General features: G+C 41.8%; 1 protein-coding gene across 1 annotated transcript in view; it reads right to left on the reverse strand.

Annotated features, from left to right (window-relative positions):
- Window positions 1-19,196, reverse strand: part of kl-2 (dynein heavy chain 2, axonemal kl-2) — a 1,019,064-nt gene that overhangs the window by 368,984 nt on the left and 630,884 nt on the right. The window contains exon 34 of the mRNA XM_069137782.1: window positions 3,229-3,399. Coding sequence (XP_068993883.1) covers window positions 3,229-3,399 — 171 coding nt within the window. The remainder of the gene's footprint in view (window positions 1-3,228; window positions 3,400-19,196) is intronic.

Raw genomic sequence — 19,196 nt, forward strand, 5'->3', positions numbered from 1 at the left:
GTCGTAGAAGAAAAATGTGGGGTACTTGATATCACACAGACATCCGGGTTGACGAAAAGAATTTTCAACGCTATTAATTGTGGAACGTCACGTGGTTGATATCAGATCGGAATTCGAACTTGTTAGAATATAAGGTATATGTAGTGTATGATGGTGGGGAGTGAGATGGGAGAGACACGAGTACGCGAGCGCGAGCAGGCAGTCAGGCTGGAACCGTTATCGCCGAAACACTGTAAGCCCTCGGGCCATGTACCTACTAGATATAAGTAAATAAAGTATCTATCTGTAGCGTGTGGTAATCGATGAGTAATATTTTCTCTCGCCCTTGCGTATACTAGACGTTACAGTATACATATTATATTGTATGAGAGTGAGAGAAATACAAATACTAGTGTATGCCTCTTTCTGTAATCCCCATGTAGGTGTGTGTCGTATGAGAAAAGAAAGAGGAACGCGGGCAACAGATCAGGTGTGTGCCGCGTATCTCACTTCTACTTCTACTTCCTCTAAGACTCGAAGAAGGTACGGGGCTTTAGAGATCACGTATTGCTGATTGTCTATCTAAATTCCTTTATTTTCTTTATTAAATATTCCGCAACAGGACTCACAAACAGTTCTTGGAATTATGAGTCGTGGAGAAAAAATGTGACATGGTTAACATCGCGGCAAAAGAATGTGGAGAGGTTCATATCAGACATGCATCCGGGTCGACGAAAACACTTCTCGGAGCTATTAATTGCGGAATGTAGGGTGGTTGATATCGCATGAGAAGCCGCTCAAGGTTAACCAGAACATTCCTAAATATTTTTGATTTTCCATTTGAATTCGAAATTTCGCGCAGTTGCGCGTGCGCAGTAGGTCAAACCATGTTCCAGAGTCCCCCTTATGAGTCTACTAACAAGGGTGATTTACAAAAGAACGTTCAGAAATATGCACAAAGCGACTACGAGTTATGATTATGTGTCGTGAAATAATCCTAGAACAGCTGGGATAATTAAGCAGAAATGCTAAAAAATTTGAAAATCAAGTTTTACGAATTATTTCAAGGTGCAGCAACTGAGAAAACTGTAATGCCAAAATGTAATGATGATATTTTCTCATTTTTGTAGCTCGTACACTTGGGGACAATGAATCTGAGACGGCTGATTTTTTACACTAAACATTTATGTTGGCAACACAGAAAAACCTACAGCGCCGTAGTCGGCCGAGCGCGAAGCAAACTCAATCTCAGTAAACATAACATAACCCATGACTCTTGAATCTTGACTCTGTTTGACTACGTAATACAATATTGTTAACGTCAAAATTTTGTCAGCCATTTGCAATAACTGTTTAAAACCGCACTTCCTCAAAGGCAGCCGTATAACGAATACTTAAGCGCTTAGGACTGTCCTTTAATGTAAGTTTTCCCGGTTTAACTTTTACTATATCATTAGATATGAATTCTAAACATGTTTGTGCTCGATGAGCGCCTACCAAGTTCTCTGTAATTAAATTAGTTGTTACTTTTGTTTTTTTTCCAATAAATAGCCTGATGATGGCTGGTTGGGCCTAGCCAAAACGTCGCTAAAAAAATCTTAACGGTTTTACACCTGTTAAAATGGACCTTGCACGACGAATTCTTTACTCATATACCTTCGCGGGTCTCGAAAATCCACACGTATAACTCGTCTAGCTAGTTAGGGTGCATCAGCTGGGTGGGACACACGCTATCCTCGTGGGGGTGATCTCATCATCGCCTCTGGGCTACACCCTTTTGCGATCTCCCCTCCGCACCCTGCTACGTAATATGGGCCTTGAGATGTGGGAACCGCGCCATAGGCTAAGGCGGAGGTACCTTCCCTAATAGTATACAGATTGATCGGGGTGCTGTTCCCCATAACATTAAGACCGTCCCTCATAAGATAATTAGAGTAGAATAAGACGTGTCAGACAGGCTAGCGACACGTAGGTTCGAAATCGAGGATGACCTCTTGTAGTTCCTACTCTTATGCAATTAGATCTGATATTACTTCTGTCTAATAAATTTTCTGCCACCAAATAGTTTTCTCGGACTTCTCCGTTTACACCATAAAGGTTTTTACACCCAAGCGAATTATATTTCACCAAATTACTCGTGAAATGACTGTGTTGTTATTGAAATCACAACTTCTCAATCGTACTCGAATTCATCCTTTTTTTTGTACAATCCAATCAAACGCCATTTTCTGTCAAAAATGCCTCAAAACCATAGCGGAGTACACAGAAATAATAAATTAATACCAAAATCCGCAAATGACACACAGATTTCATGTCATCAACGTTTTAGAGAACATTTTTCTCGAAACTCAGGGTATCCTGAACATCAGTGCATTTCTTCTGGATTATGGACAACGAGAGCTTTGATTGAAGCAAAGTTGATGTGACGTGCGCAGAGACAGCTATATTTTTCAAATATGAATGACTTGTTGCAAAATAAAATACTATCATTGAGAGGCGCTAAAAGAATCAGCTGAAAATCACTGGAAATCGCTGAAGTTGAAACTGTTTGTTTATACTTTTATACACCCAGGCCATGCAAATCATTAACTGTTACAATGAAAGCATCTCATTTCATTTACAATATCCTTGTGTACATTTCAATTACAATTTCTGCCGGCAAAGTTATTCACCATCCCATATTTTCCATGATTATGCACATCTGGAAATAAAGACGCTCGATGCTTTTTGTAGAAGTATAAATAAGAAAATATAATACATTATGCATTATTTTGATTCGTTTATGCAGTAAGTATCGTAAAAATTGAAAACTGAGGAGAAAAAAGGTCACGCACTAGGACTCGAACCCGCTATCCCTGTATAACGAGTCCGAAATTCTGCTGCTGCACCAACCGCTGTTTAAGCTATGCGATAAAGTACAAAATTTTTATACTGACCGGTCTGCGACAAAACTTTTATTTCCTAAACGCTTGGCCATCTAGTGCTCCCGCTTAAATGAGTTTCATTTCAAGTGAAGCTCTACATATACTGTAGATTCGGAAGAAACTGGTAATGACAAGGTCTGGCCCTCCTTTCCCTTGGGGATGGCCCCTACTCGTCGTCACCAATTTCTTCCAAATTCACAGTATATGTAGGGCTTCACTAGAAATGAAAGTCAGGCTAGAAATGAAACAAGGCTTTTTTGATTGGTATGAATCACGATATGAATCAAAATGTACGGTCATACAAGTATCCAATTCAGAAATGTACCTGTAGCTTCAATTGTAGTATCTGGGCACTAATATCATTTATGAGTTTTTCGTGATCTATACTTGGAACTTCAACACCAGGAAATAGATCCGAAGTAATCCCAATGAAAAGTGGTAGATCATCTGTAGTTAGTTTTGCAATATTCATATCTTTCATGGCCAAAATGATAACCTGCAAAGAAAACGGTCCAGTATCAGGTTTTGAAATACGATTACAAATACACAAGCAGGATTGTTCCATACACTTTTCGTTTGCCGTCAGCCCAAACATGTACAGAAAAGCAGGAGTATATGGATCCATGGAACAAGATGGACCCGTTCGTTGGAAAACGAGCATGCAGTCAAATTGACCATTTGAGTGTGTTCAGTCCTACCTAACCTAATATACGTAAGCAATATTTATAAAAGTTTGTATACCGCTAAACTGACTCATGAAATTTTCCACGTCATAAGTGGAGGCAATCCCAAGCCAGGTTTTACCCTACGGGTTGGCAATGCCTCCCACCCTCCTGGGTTCAGTCAGTATTTTACACGTTTGCTTAACCATCAAGTCAGTCGCCGTCTAATAGTCAAATCGTCGAGTCATCATCGAGTTTTCGTAAGTCGAAGTGCACTTTCACCGACAGTATTAAAGACGCAACTCCTTGAGTATACTTTGCTCTCGTATAACACATGCAGCTACATGAGTCACTTTGCTTACTTGCACGCTCACAAATTACAATTGTACCTTTACACATTTCGGTATTAGTAGATCTACTTGTATTTACGAACTTGGGATGCGCAACCTCATATGTGTATCACCTATATGTCATCGGGATTGAATCAATTACGTACTTTTTTGTGTTTAATCCTAATTTCGTTCACACGTATTCAGAAAATTAACACGTTATTCCAACACAATGTAAATAATAAATCTCAACAGTATGAATAAAGTATATTAAAAACTATCAGTCGATGTAATTCGTAACATCTGAAATCTGTTCGATAATATTTATACTTAAAAATTTCATCACACAAAACTTTGTTTCTTGCATCAGGACAGAAATTGAAAGCTGGGTTTATGAACTTAAAATATTTAATATGGGATTCTCCTAATTCTGACAAGGGAACATCACCAACGAGCCTCAGAATAAAAAAAAACATTATGGCTACGGCTGAATTTTGACTTCACTATCTCGCGCCCTGCTGATGTTAATGAGAGCATCGTTAAAAGGCACAGCTGATTGCTAGAAAAGAACATAGAATGTTCGAAAGGAATAGTACAGAGTTGGGGTTATATTTGTATGCATTAAAATTGATGTTAAAAAATCTGTGAAAACAATGGAACCATCAGCAGAAACAATTATTAAGCGGTGGCAATTTAATGCAAGTAGCGCTGTTGGTTTCCTCCGACACACCACTACATTCCGAACGCGTTTGAATACCGTATCATTGATACGATTTCACTATGTCGGAGATTTTTCTCTTCCCTTCACCCAAAAAAATTATTGAGAACAGTGCTCTACAGTGCTGAAAAATGTTTCAAATGTTTTTAATACCTACAAGCATTCAGCTACTCGCTGATCATCAAACTTCAATATTTCAGTGAGAAACTGTTTGATTGAACACACTCTGCTCGTCACTTCTGCGATTTTCCGAGGGGATTCATTTGTGTTCTGTATTGCCGGGTGAGAGAAGTTGTATGTAAAAGATAGCACATTCGAGACCTGCCTTACCCACCTTCAAGAATCCCCATTTTTACGTACTAGGCCCTCGTGTTTTGTTATACTCATAGGCCCTATGTTTCCCTCTGTCAAACTATCAGCTGATCATCCCGTGATGTCAAGGTTAACTGCTGAGAACAACTAATTACATACTTTGCTTTTCTAGATTGCAATTGTCTTGATTAACGAATATCATTCGGTTGACCATTTGGCATCAGTTTACGGCTTGGCATCCAACAACGTTCTTTTATCGTAGCTTATTTGTTCTTCAATAGGTTGTGTGTTTTCAATGCGTCTGCAGTAGTATAGCAGGGAGAGTTCTGAGAACAAACACCTGATTTACCGACCGAGCCGCTCCGCGCCTCCCAGACGCAAACCTTTGAACGTTACCCCCACTCTCGTCAGATGAAACGTGATCTCCGTACTGACTTGAGGTCAAAAACATGCAACCTTACCGACAATTGTATCGGTCGACGGTAAGAATCGCACTGCCTTACCGACAATTCTTATCGGTAGAAAATCAAAATCGTGCTGTTTCACCGACCGAAGGTCACAGTCTCTATGTGGTGCTCGCCTGCTAACGGTAGAGGGCGCAGCAGGGGCGTGAACTTGTTTACCGACCTGGATGTCGGTTACCCGTCCCGCATTCCTTTTCCACGATAGGACTGTTGATGTGTAACATCAACCACTTCGAATTCTTTTCCCACGGTAGGACTGCTGATGTGTAACATCAACCACCCCACATTCCTTTCGCACGTTATCAACCACGCGACATTCGAAAATTAATGGTTCTGAGAATTGTTTTTCACTTACTCGGATGCCGGTTCGATATCAACTACGTGAAATTCTTATTGGCTTGTAACTGTCGTGTGAATTCAACGATGAATGTTAAACGGGTTCAGTCTAGACCAGAGTGCAAGGTCGACCGATAGCCGCGGTACATTTAGAGCCATGAATCTGCGGTGTTGGGTGACTATCGCTCTAGGAATGCGAAACATAACTCGGTTTGAATACAGCTCGGTCACGTATTGAGAGCAAGGTTGAATCTTACATAAGGTTTGTATTGAAAAAAATTCTCTCTTAAGAGCTCAAGTGAAGGTGAAGGTGTGAAATTATTTCATGAATATTCTTTGAAAAACAGTTTTATTTAGTACAATTTTGAGGGTAGAGTTGACAATTACTTCACAACGATAGTACAATAATTCTATTCAACAGTATCATAACCAGGATAATATATTCGCCAGGAATGCGGGACCGTTCTTGTAGACGCTTCTGCGCAGTAACACAAATCGTACACCCTCGCCTTCCGAACAGTATGATGATTTTGTAGCCTATTTTGAAGTATCAAAACGTTCAGGGCTGCACAAATTGCGTTGGGTATTGTATGCACGTCACATCTTCGAGACACGGCTGAAGTTTTTTGCAAGGTTTGAAGCGACGGACAGTCAAAGTGGAGCATATCGATGATTAGAACTTTCGGGACAATTTCAAGCAACCAATCTCGTTTTTCTTCTCCTTTTACGTACACGGTTTCAGCTTTGCACAGCCTGTCTCCAATGATCCACTCAACTTCCTCAAACGGTATGGTTCCACAGCTCCAAGGTAAACCGTGAAAATCGCGTTCTAACCAAGAATTTCGGCTTTTGTATTTGACGTCCAGTGAATCCCATTTACAAGGTGGCTTAAAGAAAAACATTGATGCAGATGCTACCGAGTAGATTGAAATTATAGCCAATTCTTTCTATGTAAAGATATTGTTGAAAGGTCTACGAAACCCTTGTATGTCAACGATAAGCTCCATCTTTGAACTGTGCGAGATGGTGGGAACGGGTCACCTTTGATACCAACTTTTTCGCCCCACCACTGAGCGGTTTTGCATTCGACAATACGATCGTGAACATTTGAGCAGTACGCCGATATTTCAGCGGGAAAGTTGGCTTTAGCTTTATATTCAAGAGGGATGTCGACAGGTCCGTACTTCAAAGATTCGTTTTGTTTTGAACAGTCGATAACGAATAAGGGGACGTCTCGAAGGAATTCACTCTTTGTCAGCAACGGCTCGGGATTCTTGTCAAAGTAGGTAGCTTGGAAGTGTGCGTACATCTCGTACAGGAGCGCGTACAGATTACGACTTATGTTGAGGTTCAGGTAACCATACGGATAAGATTGAGAGTTCAAAAATAGCTTGACGTCCGTGATATTGCAATGATCGAAATGACTTGCGTTCTTGCCGGTCTTGTTCTGTCTACTTGTTTGGAAACCCAAAATGACGTAACGAGGGTTTTCAAGCTGAGTGGAAGTTTTCACAGTCCAAACGTGTTTCGATGTTGTGGGAAGTGAGGGATATTTGTACAATTCCCAACTGCGGAAGCTCATCGAAATAGGCGGATCTCTCTGAATGAAATTTAGTAGGTCAACTTTTTTCTGATCCGCGAGTTTCAAATACGGTATTAGCCATTCAACCGCATTGATCGTGATTTTGAATTCCTCCTCTTGAGTCTGCATGATTGCGTCGACGTCAGTTTTTGATCTCGTCAAAATTAACTCATGCTCAGCGTTGACAACGATCTTGCGGTAGTCTTCGGTGAAACCCAATATCATGCTGAGCGGTACCAGTACGTCAAAATTACCCTCGGCATCGGTGAATTTTTTCTTCTCTTCTACATCAAGCCATCCAGCGTTCTCCTTCAGCCAAGTCTGACCAGGGTGCAGGGAAGCGTAACCCTTCATGAGACTTGTCAAGCCAACGTTCTTGCTACTATTATTCTCGACTGCATTAATTTCGTAGCGAATTTCTTCAAACAGATGACAGATCGCATTGTGTACGAGCTGTGTGTTCACAGTAGCTGTACCATCAGGTTTGAGGAGTGGTCCATGGATATGTACCGAACTTTTGCTGGGTAATATGCATAAATCCTGATACTGAACGGTGATTCGAATTACATCGCTGTTGTTGAAAGTCGACGAGGCGTAAGGTTCGTGAGCGTGAATCTCGTAATGCGCAACGGATTCGTCAGAGACAACTGGTGTTCGAATGTTTAAGATTTCGTCCTCCATGGTACGTAGCAGATGATAAAACAGCAAAAGCGGATTCTTAGTTGTCGGAAATTCCTCTTCCAAAAGGTGTCAGTTTCCGACCCAGAGCTATTAGGAACTACACGTTCCAAGGTGTTGACGGTTCGAGAATCGATCGATGACTGACTTGATCGGGGCATGTCAACTTACCTACTCTTTAACAGTCTGTTATATACAATTACCATCGTTTATTGCGATTTGATAGGTAGTCTCACAGAAATAACTTCTCCACGAAAATTAACCAGGTCTCCGTCTTGATTTACTAACCGGAGCTGAACGTGATCTACGGTCCTGACGGTGATCGAAGGTAAATGACGTGCGACGGTACTTCCACGATCTTATATCCTGGTGGGACAGTCGGGAAAAACTCGTGAATAGTGTGTACTTTGTGTCCATTGACGTAGGCGCTCGTTGTAATGCTGCACTCGACTCGCAACGCGTTGACCTTGAGTATAGTTACAGGCACGTCTGATCCGTGAGTTTTATCAACCTTTAATACAGGTGATGTGAATCCTAAAAGTTGAGCAAAGGAATCATTCGGCTCAAAGTTAATCGTGTGGTTGCATGTGATTTCGCTGCGTAATGTATTATTGTTGGATTTGATGGCGAGCCTGATGTCTGTATCTCTCAACACGTTTTGAGGATACCTCTCTATGTCCTCGATCTCATAGCTGCCGGTAGGTATGGTGATCACTTTATCAGCTACGTAAATTTTATTCTGACCAACATCAACGTTGGGAATCGAATTGAAGGTTAACAATTCTATCAAGCCAAGAGCATAACTTTCATCACGAGCAAGTGCGATCGGTGGGAAATATTGTGCCTCGAGAATCGAAAAGGTTACCGAAATCGTTAACGTTAACGAATCATCCATGACTGCAAGTAATAGACTGAATTCAATGAATCATGCACCATGTTTATAAAGCTCACCACTTAGAAATTTCAGACACAAGTGTCCGCATTCAAATGTATTATAATCTGGGTACCGTTCATGATTGTATTCAACACTACCAACGCCGAGGTATTTTATGAGGTCTGAGGGTGGTTGAAGGTTGCCGAAACTGTCAAAGTAATCGATATTATTGTCGCGTTTCTTGTACGTAACCCAGTGTGTTCCCGGACCGTCTTTGTCGTCAAGGTTGATTATAGCTGACTCGTTTTTTAGTGGACCGTTTTCGGGCATTTCGTTTCGCTTGAAAACACCGCGGAAATGCGGAACCTTGTGCGAAATATCGGGCCAGATTTGGTCACGTGAGGCTGGCAGGAATTGCCACTAAACGAAAATTCAAATCCGCATGTACGGAGCTGCTCAGACCAAGCGAGCCAAAAGACGATCAGTCGGTCACCAATCACCTATCCGAAGGGACCGCACCATTTCTTATACATATAATACACATAAAGTGATTATCCCGTTGCCGAGTAGTCCGAAGGACAGTAATATTCGAGAACGAGAAGAAGGAACCCGGCCGACAAAGAAAACCCCGGGGTTACCAGTAGCTCTGTGTTGTTTTGTGCAATCCCTCTTACTATTTTTACATATTCATTATGGTCTTTTTTTGGTTCAGCTTCTTTTAATTCTCTGTTTGTGACGCCTATTGGCTCATTTTATCATCTACAACCTTGTGCCCGGCCGTTTTTCGTCTTGAGATTTGAGTTATGCATGGATTGGCCATTGTCAATTGCTTTATCAATTTATTCTGTCCTTCTATTTTTTGTATTTGCTCTATCTTTTGTTACGACTATTAGCGTCTTTTCGATTTTACAATTGGACACGTCCATGTTAGAAAGATGAGTTCATATTTTTTGTTGTTCTGTAGTGTATATAGTTAATCGTAAATGAAACGAGGTAGCTATTTTAACTTGAGGTACGACCCGCTTACAATAATTACTGATAGAACCTAATAAAGACTTATTACAACTTCGAAGATTTTTGCATATTTCAACAAGTCCCAATCAGTCAACGCTCGACGTCGTGGCATCGCATCTTGTTTCTTGAAAGATGGAAACCAAGACCTGTTTTGTACGGTTTCATATGAAGCCCATTGCCCAACACGATAGCTTCCATAGTTTTGTTGTGTCGTTCGCTCTCTCCCAGTTCTCGTTTAGCAGCACTTGCATCGTTCACAGCTTTTGCTATGTCTGTCGTACCACCAGCAGACGCGCCTGTAGCACTAAGTCCAGCAAAAATAGGAATCAGAAACGGTAGAAAACCACCGACTTTTGAAGGTACTGGTAGGACGCGAGGTGTTCGCACTTTACATTCACCACCCGCTTTTTAACGGCGTTCTCAGCTCCCTTCGGCGCAGATTCGACAGCTACTTTCTCAGCGTTGCTTGAAACCATAGAACGTTTTGCAGCATTTATAATTTTTCTCAAGGTCACATTTCTTGACTTTCGAATTCCCATTCCGAGTTTTGATTTTACTTTCATTGTCTTAGCTATTGCCCAAGCGGCTGCTTTCTCACCCAAATTTGCGTCCTTTGCGAGAACCCGTTTCCAAGCTTCCTCAGCCAACACCCTATCAGCCTCGTTTCTAATTTCAAGATTTTCACAATTCTGCGAGTAAGCAATTTCATGGTCCTTGCAAGCAGCGTCGAGAAGATTGATTCCCGGATCACCCCGCGCGAGTCTCCTTGTTAATTTTGTACCAGGCCCACAGTACTGATAGCCAGGTACATGCAATTCGACTGGAAGGCTGTTGATGATTTTATTCACCAGACCCTTGCCACGATGTTGCCGCCTGCTGCTTCGTTTACCTCTGTACACGATTATGTTCGTGCGTTGACTGAAGGAAAGTGCTTTAAAATGGGGGTATTTATAGCAAATCCGATCAGTCATGTCCGAGATGCGGTTTTAGAAACAACCTACTAAGCTTACTGTGACGAAATTTGACAAACTTTCGGAGCAAAATGTCGAAAAGCACAAATGGCACGGTGAATTACTCCCGAATAGTGTACGTTCAATATTCTGTGGACCGTCGAATTGTGGTAAAACTAATGCGTTGCTCAGACTTATAACCCATCCCAACGGACTCAGATATGAAAACTTCAACTCGAAATCTCTCAACCAACCTGAATACCAATTGTGGAAGCAATTGTTCGACCATGTTGAGAATACGGAGTGTTCTGCGTTTACCGAGCGTAAGCAAGTGATTACACCGGAAGAAGCACGGCCAAACTCAATAATCATATTTGACGATGTAGCGCACGAGAGGCAGGACAATATTAGAGGCTACTTTTGCATGGGTGGACATCACGACGTTGACTGTTTCTATCTCTGTCAGACATACGCGCGTATCCCCAAACATGTCGTGCGCGACAACGTGAACTTACTCGTGTTATTCAAACAAGACGATATGAACCTGAGACACGTATACAACGACCATGTAAACACCGATATGTCTTGCACAGAGTTTGAAAGTATGTGCTCTGCATGCTGGAAAGGTGAGAAGTACGGCTCTCTGGTGATCGACAAAGACAGTGAGCTCAACGAAGGACGATACAGAAGGGGGTCGATTCTTTCGTTAGCCTGGAGAAGAAACAAAATCTAACGTTTCCGAGCGAGAGACGCAGTAGCGTTGCAGACTCAGTTGCGTCAACATGCAGAGCTCTGAAGTTTCCAAAAAGATGTCCTACATCGGACCGCTCAAGCAAGTGCTGCGATCCGTCAAAAACACAGATTGCTCAAGTCGGGCAAGGAATCTACGACCCAGAAATTGAGTGACGTTTTCGAACCAGTAGTGACTCCGTTGCAAGAACTGGTGAATGTTACAAAAGATACTAAACCTGTAGAACAAGAGGTGAAAGAAATTGAAGAAGAAATAAAGCTGATGAAAAATAAAACGAAAAATGGACGATTCCTTTGCTTCGGCAGGAAACGAAACAATCGTAGAAATACAGGTCGAGAAAATTAAGGTTGGGTATTTTGCACTGATAAGAGATGCGAAGACAAAAGGTGAATTGGACAACGTGTACGGTGTACGCAACCTCTCAAACGGACTAATGATTGCTGATTCGTTGATATCTTTTGAGAGTGACTACATTCGTATTGGCGATACGCTTTACCCGAAAACAAAGGGTTTGCTGGAACTTTCGTTTAAAAAGAAGCCTGACGGTTCTTGTGTGAGCGCTGGAGATCGGGGAGATTTTGAAAACCTAATCCTCGCAACGAACGAGCATAAAAAGTATTACTCATCCGATGGGGCTGTTCAAAACGATAACAGTTACAAATTCAAAAATGTCATTGCCGAATTGATGGATCATTCCCTATCACCTCGCCGAAAGGGTTAAGGCCTACTACCGCAAGCTATGATCGCTCGACAAGGTGTTGAAACGGAATACGTTTTCTGGGATGATCCAAATAAGTTAGTGGAGCGTCTTCGTTTACTCCTGGCATCTCAGGCAGCGGGAAATCCGAGTCACAATAACGAAATAATCTCCATTATCGAAGAGCTACGCGAAGCAGAAATCATTTCTTGAGCAGTTCCCATCGTTTTTGCATTCATTACCGAGATGAGCGTCGACGTGTTTGGACGGCATCTGGACAAAAACACGGCCGCGAGCACTGGCGGTCCTACGGGTGTCGGATTTCAAATAACAGCGGACGGGCATTACGGTATACGGAACCAGAGACTGTGCAGTGTCGCAAATCCCGCAGAGCCGAACAATGCTGTAACTTGAAAAATCTTAAGACGAAAATTCAACGTGCTGCAAAAACAAATCGACAACCTCGATCAAATGATCAAAGCTTTGGAGCTCACCACGGAGAAAGTCTCGGATACCTTTTACACAGACTTTGAAACAGGCAGAGACTTGTCGATTTGAAACGCTCATAACATTTCTCAATTGGACACCCGACTGAGAGCGTTGGAATATGAACGAGGAAAAGCAAGCACTGGTGACGGAACTGCATAAGCCTGCACGCCGGAATTACCCGTGTCGACATGTAGACGTGTGCGGAATCGACGAGACCTGGCAGGCGGATCTTGTTCATATGACATCATACGCTGAACAAAACAAAGGCTACAAGTACATGCTTACAGTGATTGATATCTTTCCAAAGTATGCGTGGGCTATACCGATAAAGAGCAAGTCTGGAGATGATGTTACGAAAGCAATGGAGTCTGTGCTTGTTCAAGGACGGATACGGAAAAACTTACACGTCGACAGAAGAACGGAATTTCACAACTCGAAATTTGAATCGCTTATCACACGTTACGGAATCAATCTTTACTCCACGTACAGTGATTTGAAGGCTTCGATCTGTAAACGTTTCAATCGTACGCTGAAAGGTAAAATGTGGAAACGGTCCAGCATGCAAGGAAGCTACAAGTGGCTCGATATCTTATCTGGTTTGGTTTCGGCTTACAACAACGCCAAACATCGAACCGTAAGAATGAAACCGTCGGATGTCACCGTTGCAAACGAAAGGCTGTTATCACGTCAGGCGTACGGAGGGCTTCGAGCGATACCTACATATCGGAAAAATTCAAATCCGGCGACATAGTTCGAATCAGCAAATTCAAAAATGTCTTCAAGAAAGGTTACACTCCCAAGTGGACGACTGAAATATTCACGACAAGTCGAATGGAAAATACTCATCCTTTGACGTGCAAGCTCAAAGACTACCGAGATGAACCCATCGCTGGTGGTTTCTACGAACAAGAGCTTCTCAAGGTTAAACATTCGGATATCTATCTGGTGAAGAAGGTGCTCAAGAAGCGTGGAAGAAAAATATACGTTAAATGGTTAAATTTTGACAATACACACAACAGTTGGATAAGCGAATCGAACATGTAACATTAAATAAATGAATTTTTTGTAAAAATGTGTGTGCCTCTTTATTTTGGACTCGACACATAACAAGTATGCATCTTTATTTTTTAGACAATTGACAGACATATGCATCGTTGTACAATTTTTTATATTTCGGAGCGTTCTTATTCACTATCCTACATCATAATATTTGATACATCATGGTACAGTTATAAATTACAATGCTAAGGTGCGGGCTTGTAGCCCACGGAAGCGTGTTGGTTGTGTTTTGAAACACGATCCGCTTGTCGTCATTCCAGCTCAGTGCCACCTTCTGCTGTTCTACGGTGTTTACCTTGTGCTTTCGACCTAATATCAAATGCTGATTTGTAGACAAATTTTCAAGGTTCAAAACACATTCCACATAATCGTTGAGAGTTATTTTTCTCAACGCTGATCCTTCGACACCTTTGGCACGTTGACTGTCTTTCTCATCTTCCAAGATTTGCAATGCGTACAATTCAGCTCTTAATCCTTTGAATTCCAGCATTGTTTTCCCGTTATTCTTATCTTTCATCAAGGCGAGAACTTTGTTGTTCGCTAGAGGCATTTCATGAACGTTGTCAAGCGGATAATCAGACGTATCGAATTCATGCAAGTCCTCCCTTATATGTTCGTATATGTCGGGGACGGTAAAATTGTCAATCAAACTGTTGTTATCCGTATACATCAATTTTGCTCGTTTGCCAAATTTCCGTTTGATATAATTATAATGAGAATCGTAGAAATATGTTTTAGCCAGATCCATGATGGATAAACCTTTATACGATGGTTGATTGAACCTGACTTTGGTCTTACTTATTTTGACGACAATCATCTCTTCCTCGAAAATGGTGCAGCTGCGGAAATTGGGTTTGGCTACAGTAGCTCTGGCACCGTATCTTCCATGCCATTTCGTGATCAGCCTGACATCTCTATACTTCCTAACATTTTCCATCGTTTTGCCAAAAACTGCGTTGTTTATCAGTTCGTAAAAATTTTTCTCAAACTCGTTGTGAGATTTTTTCCGCGAATCGGTATTCGAATCTATGTATATTTTGAGCCACGGGGTTTGTCTGAATTTGAGAACTCGGTGAATTTCAACCAACTTTAGACCCAATTGTAAGCATTGTTTCAAAACGCCATAGTGAACAACGTAGTTTTTCTTGGAAGGTAGCGTGGGCGTCAGTTTCGGGTGTTCATTGTTCGGGATCTGAGTGCTCTATAGTGCTCCGGACACAGTGGTAAATCTTAATGAATTTCATGCAGTTCCTCAGGATATTCCAAATCCGCCTCCTGTATGTAAGCAAACTCCGCATCGTCCGAGATGGGCAGAACGTCGCATTGTCCAAAGTCTGATGAACATTCGAAAGAACTGTGTGGCAGAGCAAAGCTTATAGCAGCACCGTACAAATTATTAACGTCAAAGTACATGAGATAAGGTTCTTCGACCTTAGGATCGAATTCCTCCCCCATGTATCTGTTGTTAGCCTTTGCATATCTGTTCGAGCACTGTGACACACCACCACGAATACCTTTTTCGATAAGCATAACCATATCTATGTCGGTGAGTAGCTCGAGCTCGATGTCGGTACACTTTAACATCGCATCGAACGACAGACCGGGCGTGGTGTAATAATGTAAGGGGTCCAGGTTGTACGTTGTCCAACAGCTCTGTTGAAAGTTTTGAAAAACGTCGGCTAGTAAAAACACGTCCGTCTGTAAATACAAGTCCAAATACTCTTCCAAAGTTTGAACGTTAAAAGTTTGCCAAACTTCACAAGCATGTGCATAGTCGTCGTCTGATATATCCCGATCATTTAATTTTGAGTAAAATTGTTGCTTTGATGGTAGCCGTCTGTCCTCGAGCTTCTCCCAACTGTCTATGTATTCGTACGGGAACACTCCTTTTCTGGTCAATAACTGAAATTTATCTGAGCTACGATAAAATTTTTGTGTGATTGATTTCTGATCATGACCGAGATACGTTGCTAATTTCGCCAGACTACTGGGCATGAAACGGAACGAATCTATGAATCTAAACTTCATATCTGTCCCCTCGACATATTTTGTAAAAGAAATGTACTTTTCTTTGTTCACGGGTAGAAGCTTTTTCAGTGCCTGAGCGTCGTTTTGTGCCCGTGTCATTGCGATCTCCGTGCGAGCCGCGTTCGAACGATTCGTCTCCGCGTGGATGCCAAATCTCGCGTAGATGAGGAGGCGAGCGCGCATCACGCATTTTTTAAAACAGTCCAGTTAAGTCGTCCGTCTAGTGACGATCGTGAGTGACGCCGTGCGTTCTCTCGTACCACAACCAAAAGACGAGAGGCCCAAATATACTCTCGTATACGTTCGCTCTACGGAGTAAGGTAGATGAGTACGGCCCGAGTGTCTCTCATTCTACACGGGACCGAGTGCCCATACACGCATACCAAGGGTCTTGCACCCTTTCATCATACAACGAGCCCGAGCGCTCTTGGTGTACTACCAACACCAATCACACTTTCATACACGTTCGCTCCTCGGAGTAAGGCAAACGCAAATCATACGAAATTCGATCGAATCGAATAAAACAAAAATCGCAATACGAAACGCACTCGAGATCGCGGTGGCATGAGCCAAACGGGCTGTGACCGGCATATACACATTCATATACACAATCGACACATGCTTTTATACGTTTACAAATACACGTTCATACTTCGTGGGTTTTTATGCCGCAAGGCTTTTCCCACAAGAGCCAATAAACATTCATAATTCGATGGCTCAAACGCGAGAGTTTTTTATTCAAGAAAACCTCAACCTCTATCCTTCACACTAATAAAAAAGGTTCAATTCAAAACTACGAGGCAACTTCGCCTATGAAGAAGCTTTGACTATACAAGCTCAATTGTGCCCTCGAACGATGTAGCCAGTGCTTTGATCAGAAAATGTGAATCGTAACCCGAGAGATTGTGGAATATCACTGGGATAGTGTGCGAATTTTGGTAATTTAGATTGCAACCTCGATGAGCAGCACCACGGTACTTTCTCGTGAAATGGCAGTGATCACGATGTTTCACGTCTGTGGGTGTGAACGGTTTTACACAAATGTGACACACTGTTGTTGAATTAAATTCGTTGATTTGATTGAAATTGAGCGGTTCCATCGGTACAAAAGTTTTGAAACAAACTTCTAACGAATGTGCCAATTCCGCTAACTCATTCGCAAACCATTTAATGCAAGTCTCTTCACGATTAATTTTGAATTTTGAAAGCGAATCGTCAAACGCACAATGTATATAGTAAGCTATATTATACGAAAAATGCTTCTGATAAATTGTTATTGTACCCATCTTCTCGAGCGTAGGTTCCAGTAAACATTCTAGATCTGCGTGAATGCAGAATGGAACGGTTTCTTTGTGCTCGAAATTTTTAAATATCAGTATCTTTTCCTCCTCTCTAGGTAAAATAACTTTGGTCTTGTTTAAATTCATGCAATCCACATTGTGCTTTGTCAAACATCTTGCAGATTGAAAGTGAGTCAAACATCTATCGCACAACCAAGTACGACCATTACGTTTAGAAATTTGAGAACTTGTTAATCGAGACAGATTTCAAATACAAGTAAAATGAAAGATCCTATTTTTTTCATGATTATCCTCATCAACATCATCGTCATCGTCAGTGATTTCAGCGTCTATCGCTAAAAGATGAATTACAGGTTTGTCAGACTTGTTTCGGCTCAAATAAATGGGTACAACTTCGCTGCACTTTTGTTTTTCGGTACTATCTATACCACAAATGGTAATTGAAAGTTTGTTAAGTTTCTTTTTTTGGAATCTAAATTTTGGAATCTGGTCCAAAGACATTGGAAAAAGCAAACCTTCGTATTGTAGCACTGAGCTGAAGTACGGATATGAAGTGATTTTACTGGGATTGTTGTTGTCGGCTGGGAACAGAGCTGCGGTGACCGACCAAAGAAAGCAATACGAGTCGCTGTTACGGATGTTGACGACAGCCTTCTTATCTGGAATATCTTTGGGTAGTGGTGTGTATGTGAAGACACCGCCTCGTAGTGGCACGTACTTGTTATGATGTTGACGGTAAAATTTATAATTTCAACTAACGACCAGCCTGAATCCTTTTCCTGGAAATCTTCCACCTTTTTCAACAAACGCTCTGTCGCGTTTTCGATGAACCATTCGTTGATATCCGTTGTCTGGAGGATGATTTCGTTTCTCGTATTGAAAAATTTGATCTCTTCCACCGTGCGATCATCTTTTCTAACTTCAAATTTACAAGCCTGGATAACGTTGGCTTTTAAGCTCCTGTCTTTCTTCAAAGCGTTTTTTAGTCTTGTCACAGCTAGTACCTTTGCGTCTTCTAGAAATCTCTCCACATCTTTATGCTTCAAATTGACGATGGATCCAGTTCGAATTCTCCCCTCGAAAGCTGATTCCAAATCTTCCCAGTGAAGTCGATCGCTTCTTCTTTCTTTCCGCGTACCTCTACCCGTTTTCTCAAGACGCTTTCAAGAGTCCGATCGTTGTGATAATTCTCATCTTTTCTCCAATCGATGAAGCCTTTCGCAAAATTTTGTTCAGAAGACGAATATTCTGATTTCCAAATTTCATTCATTTCTGAACCTCTGCTGTTGATGATGATTTGTCAAAGATTTTGTACGCCGATTCCATAATATCGATCAATCTCAAATACTTCGCGGATTCCATCTTGAGCTTTTTCCTCATGTATACTTGACAAGTTGTGACTTAATGATCGTTTGCAGTGATGAGCGTCCGTTTGATAGGGCAGCTGTACGTATGTTTGTGTATGCGCGCGCACCTCTTAGCATTCCTAGTGCGATTGTAACCCGACACCGCAGATCCATGGCTCTGAATGTACCACGGCTATCGGTCGACCTTGCACCCTGGTCTTGACTGAACCCGTTCAAAATTCATCGTTGAGTTCACACGACAGTTACAAGCCAAAAAGAATGTCACGTAGTTGATATCAAACCGGCATCCGAGTAAGTGAAAAACAATCCTCAGAACCATTAATTTTGGAATGTCGCGTGGTTGATAACGTGGGAAAGGAATGTGGGGTGGTTGATGTTACACATCAGCAGTCCTACCGTGGGAAAAGAATTCGAAGTGGTTGATGTTACACATCAACAGTCCTATCGTGGGAAAAGAATGCGGGACGGGTAACCGACATCCAGGTCAGTAAAAAAGTTTACACCCCTGCTGCGCCCTCTACCGTTGGTAGGCGAGTACCACATAGAGACTCTGACCTTTGGTCGGTGAAACAGCACGATTTTGACCTACCGATAAGAATTGTCGGTAAGGCAATGCGATTTTTATCGTCGACCGATACAATTATCGGTAAGGTTGCATGTTTTTGACCTCAAGTCGGTACGG

Source organism: Neodiprion pinetum, chromosome 7, assembly GCF_021155775.2.
Source record: "Neodiprion pinetum isolate iyNeoPine1 chromosome 7, iyNeoPine1.2, whole genome shotgun sequence".
NCBI classification, from domain to species: domain Eukaryota; kingdom Metazoa; phylum Arthropoda; class Insecta; order Hymenoptera; family Diprionidae; genus Neodiprion; species Neodiprion pinetum.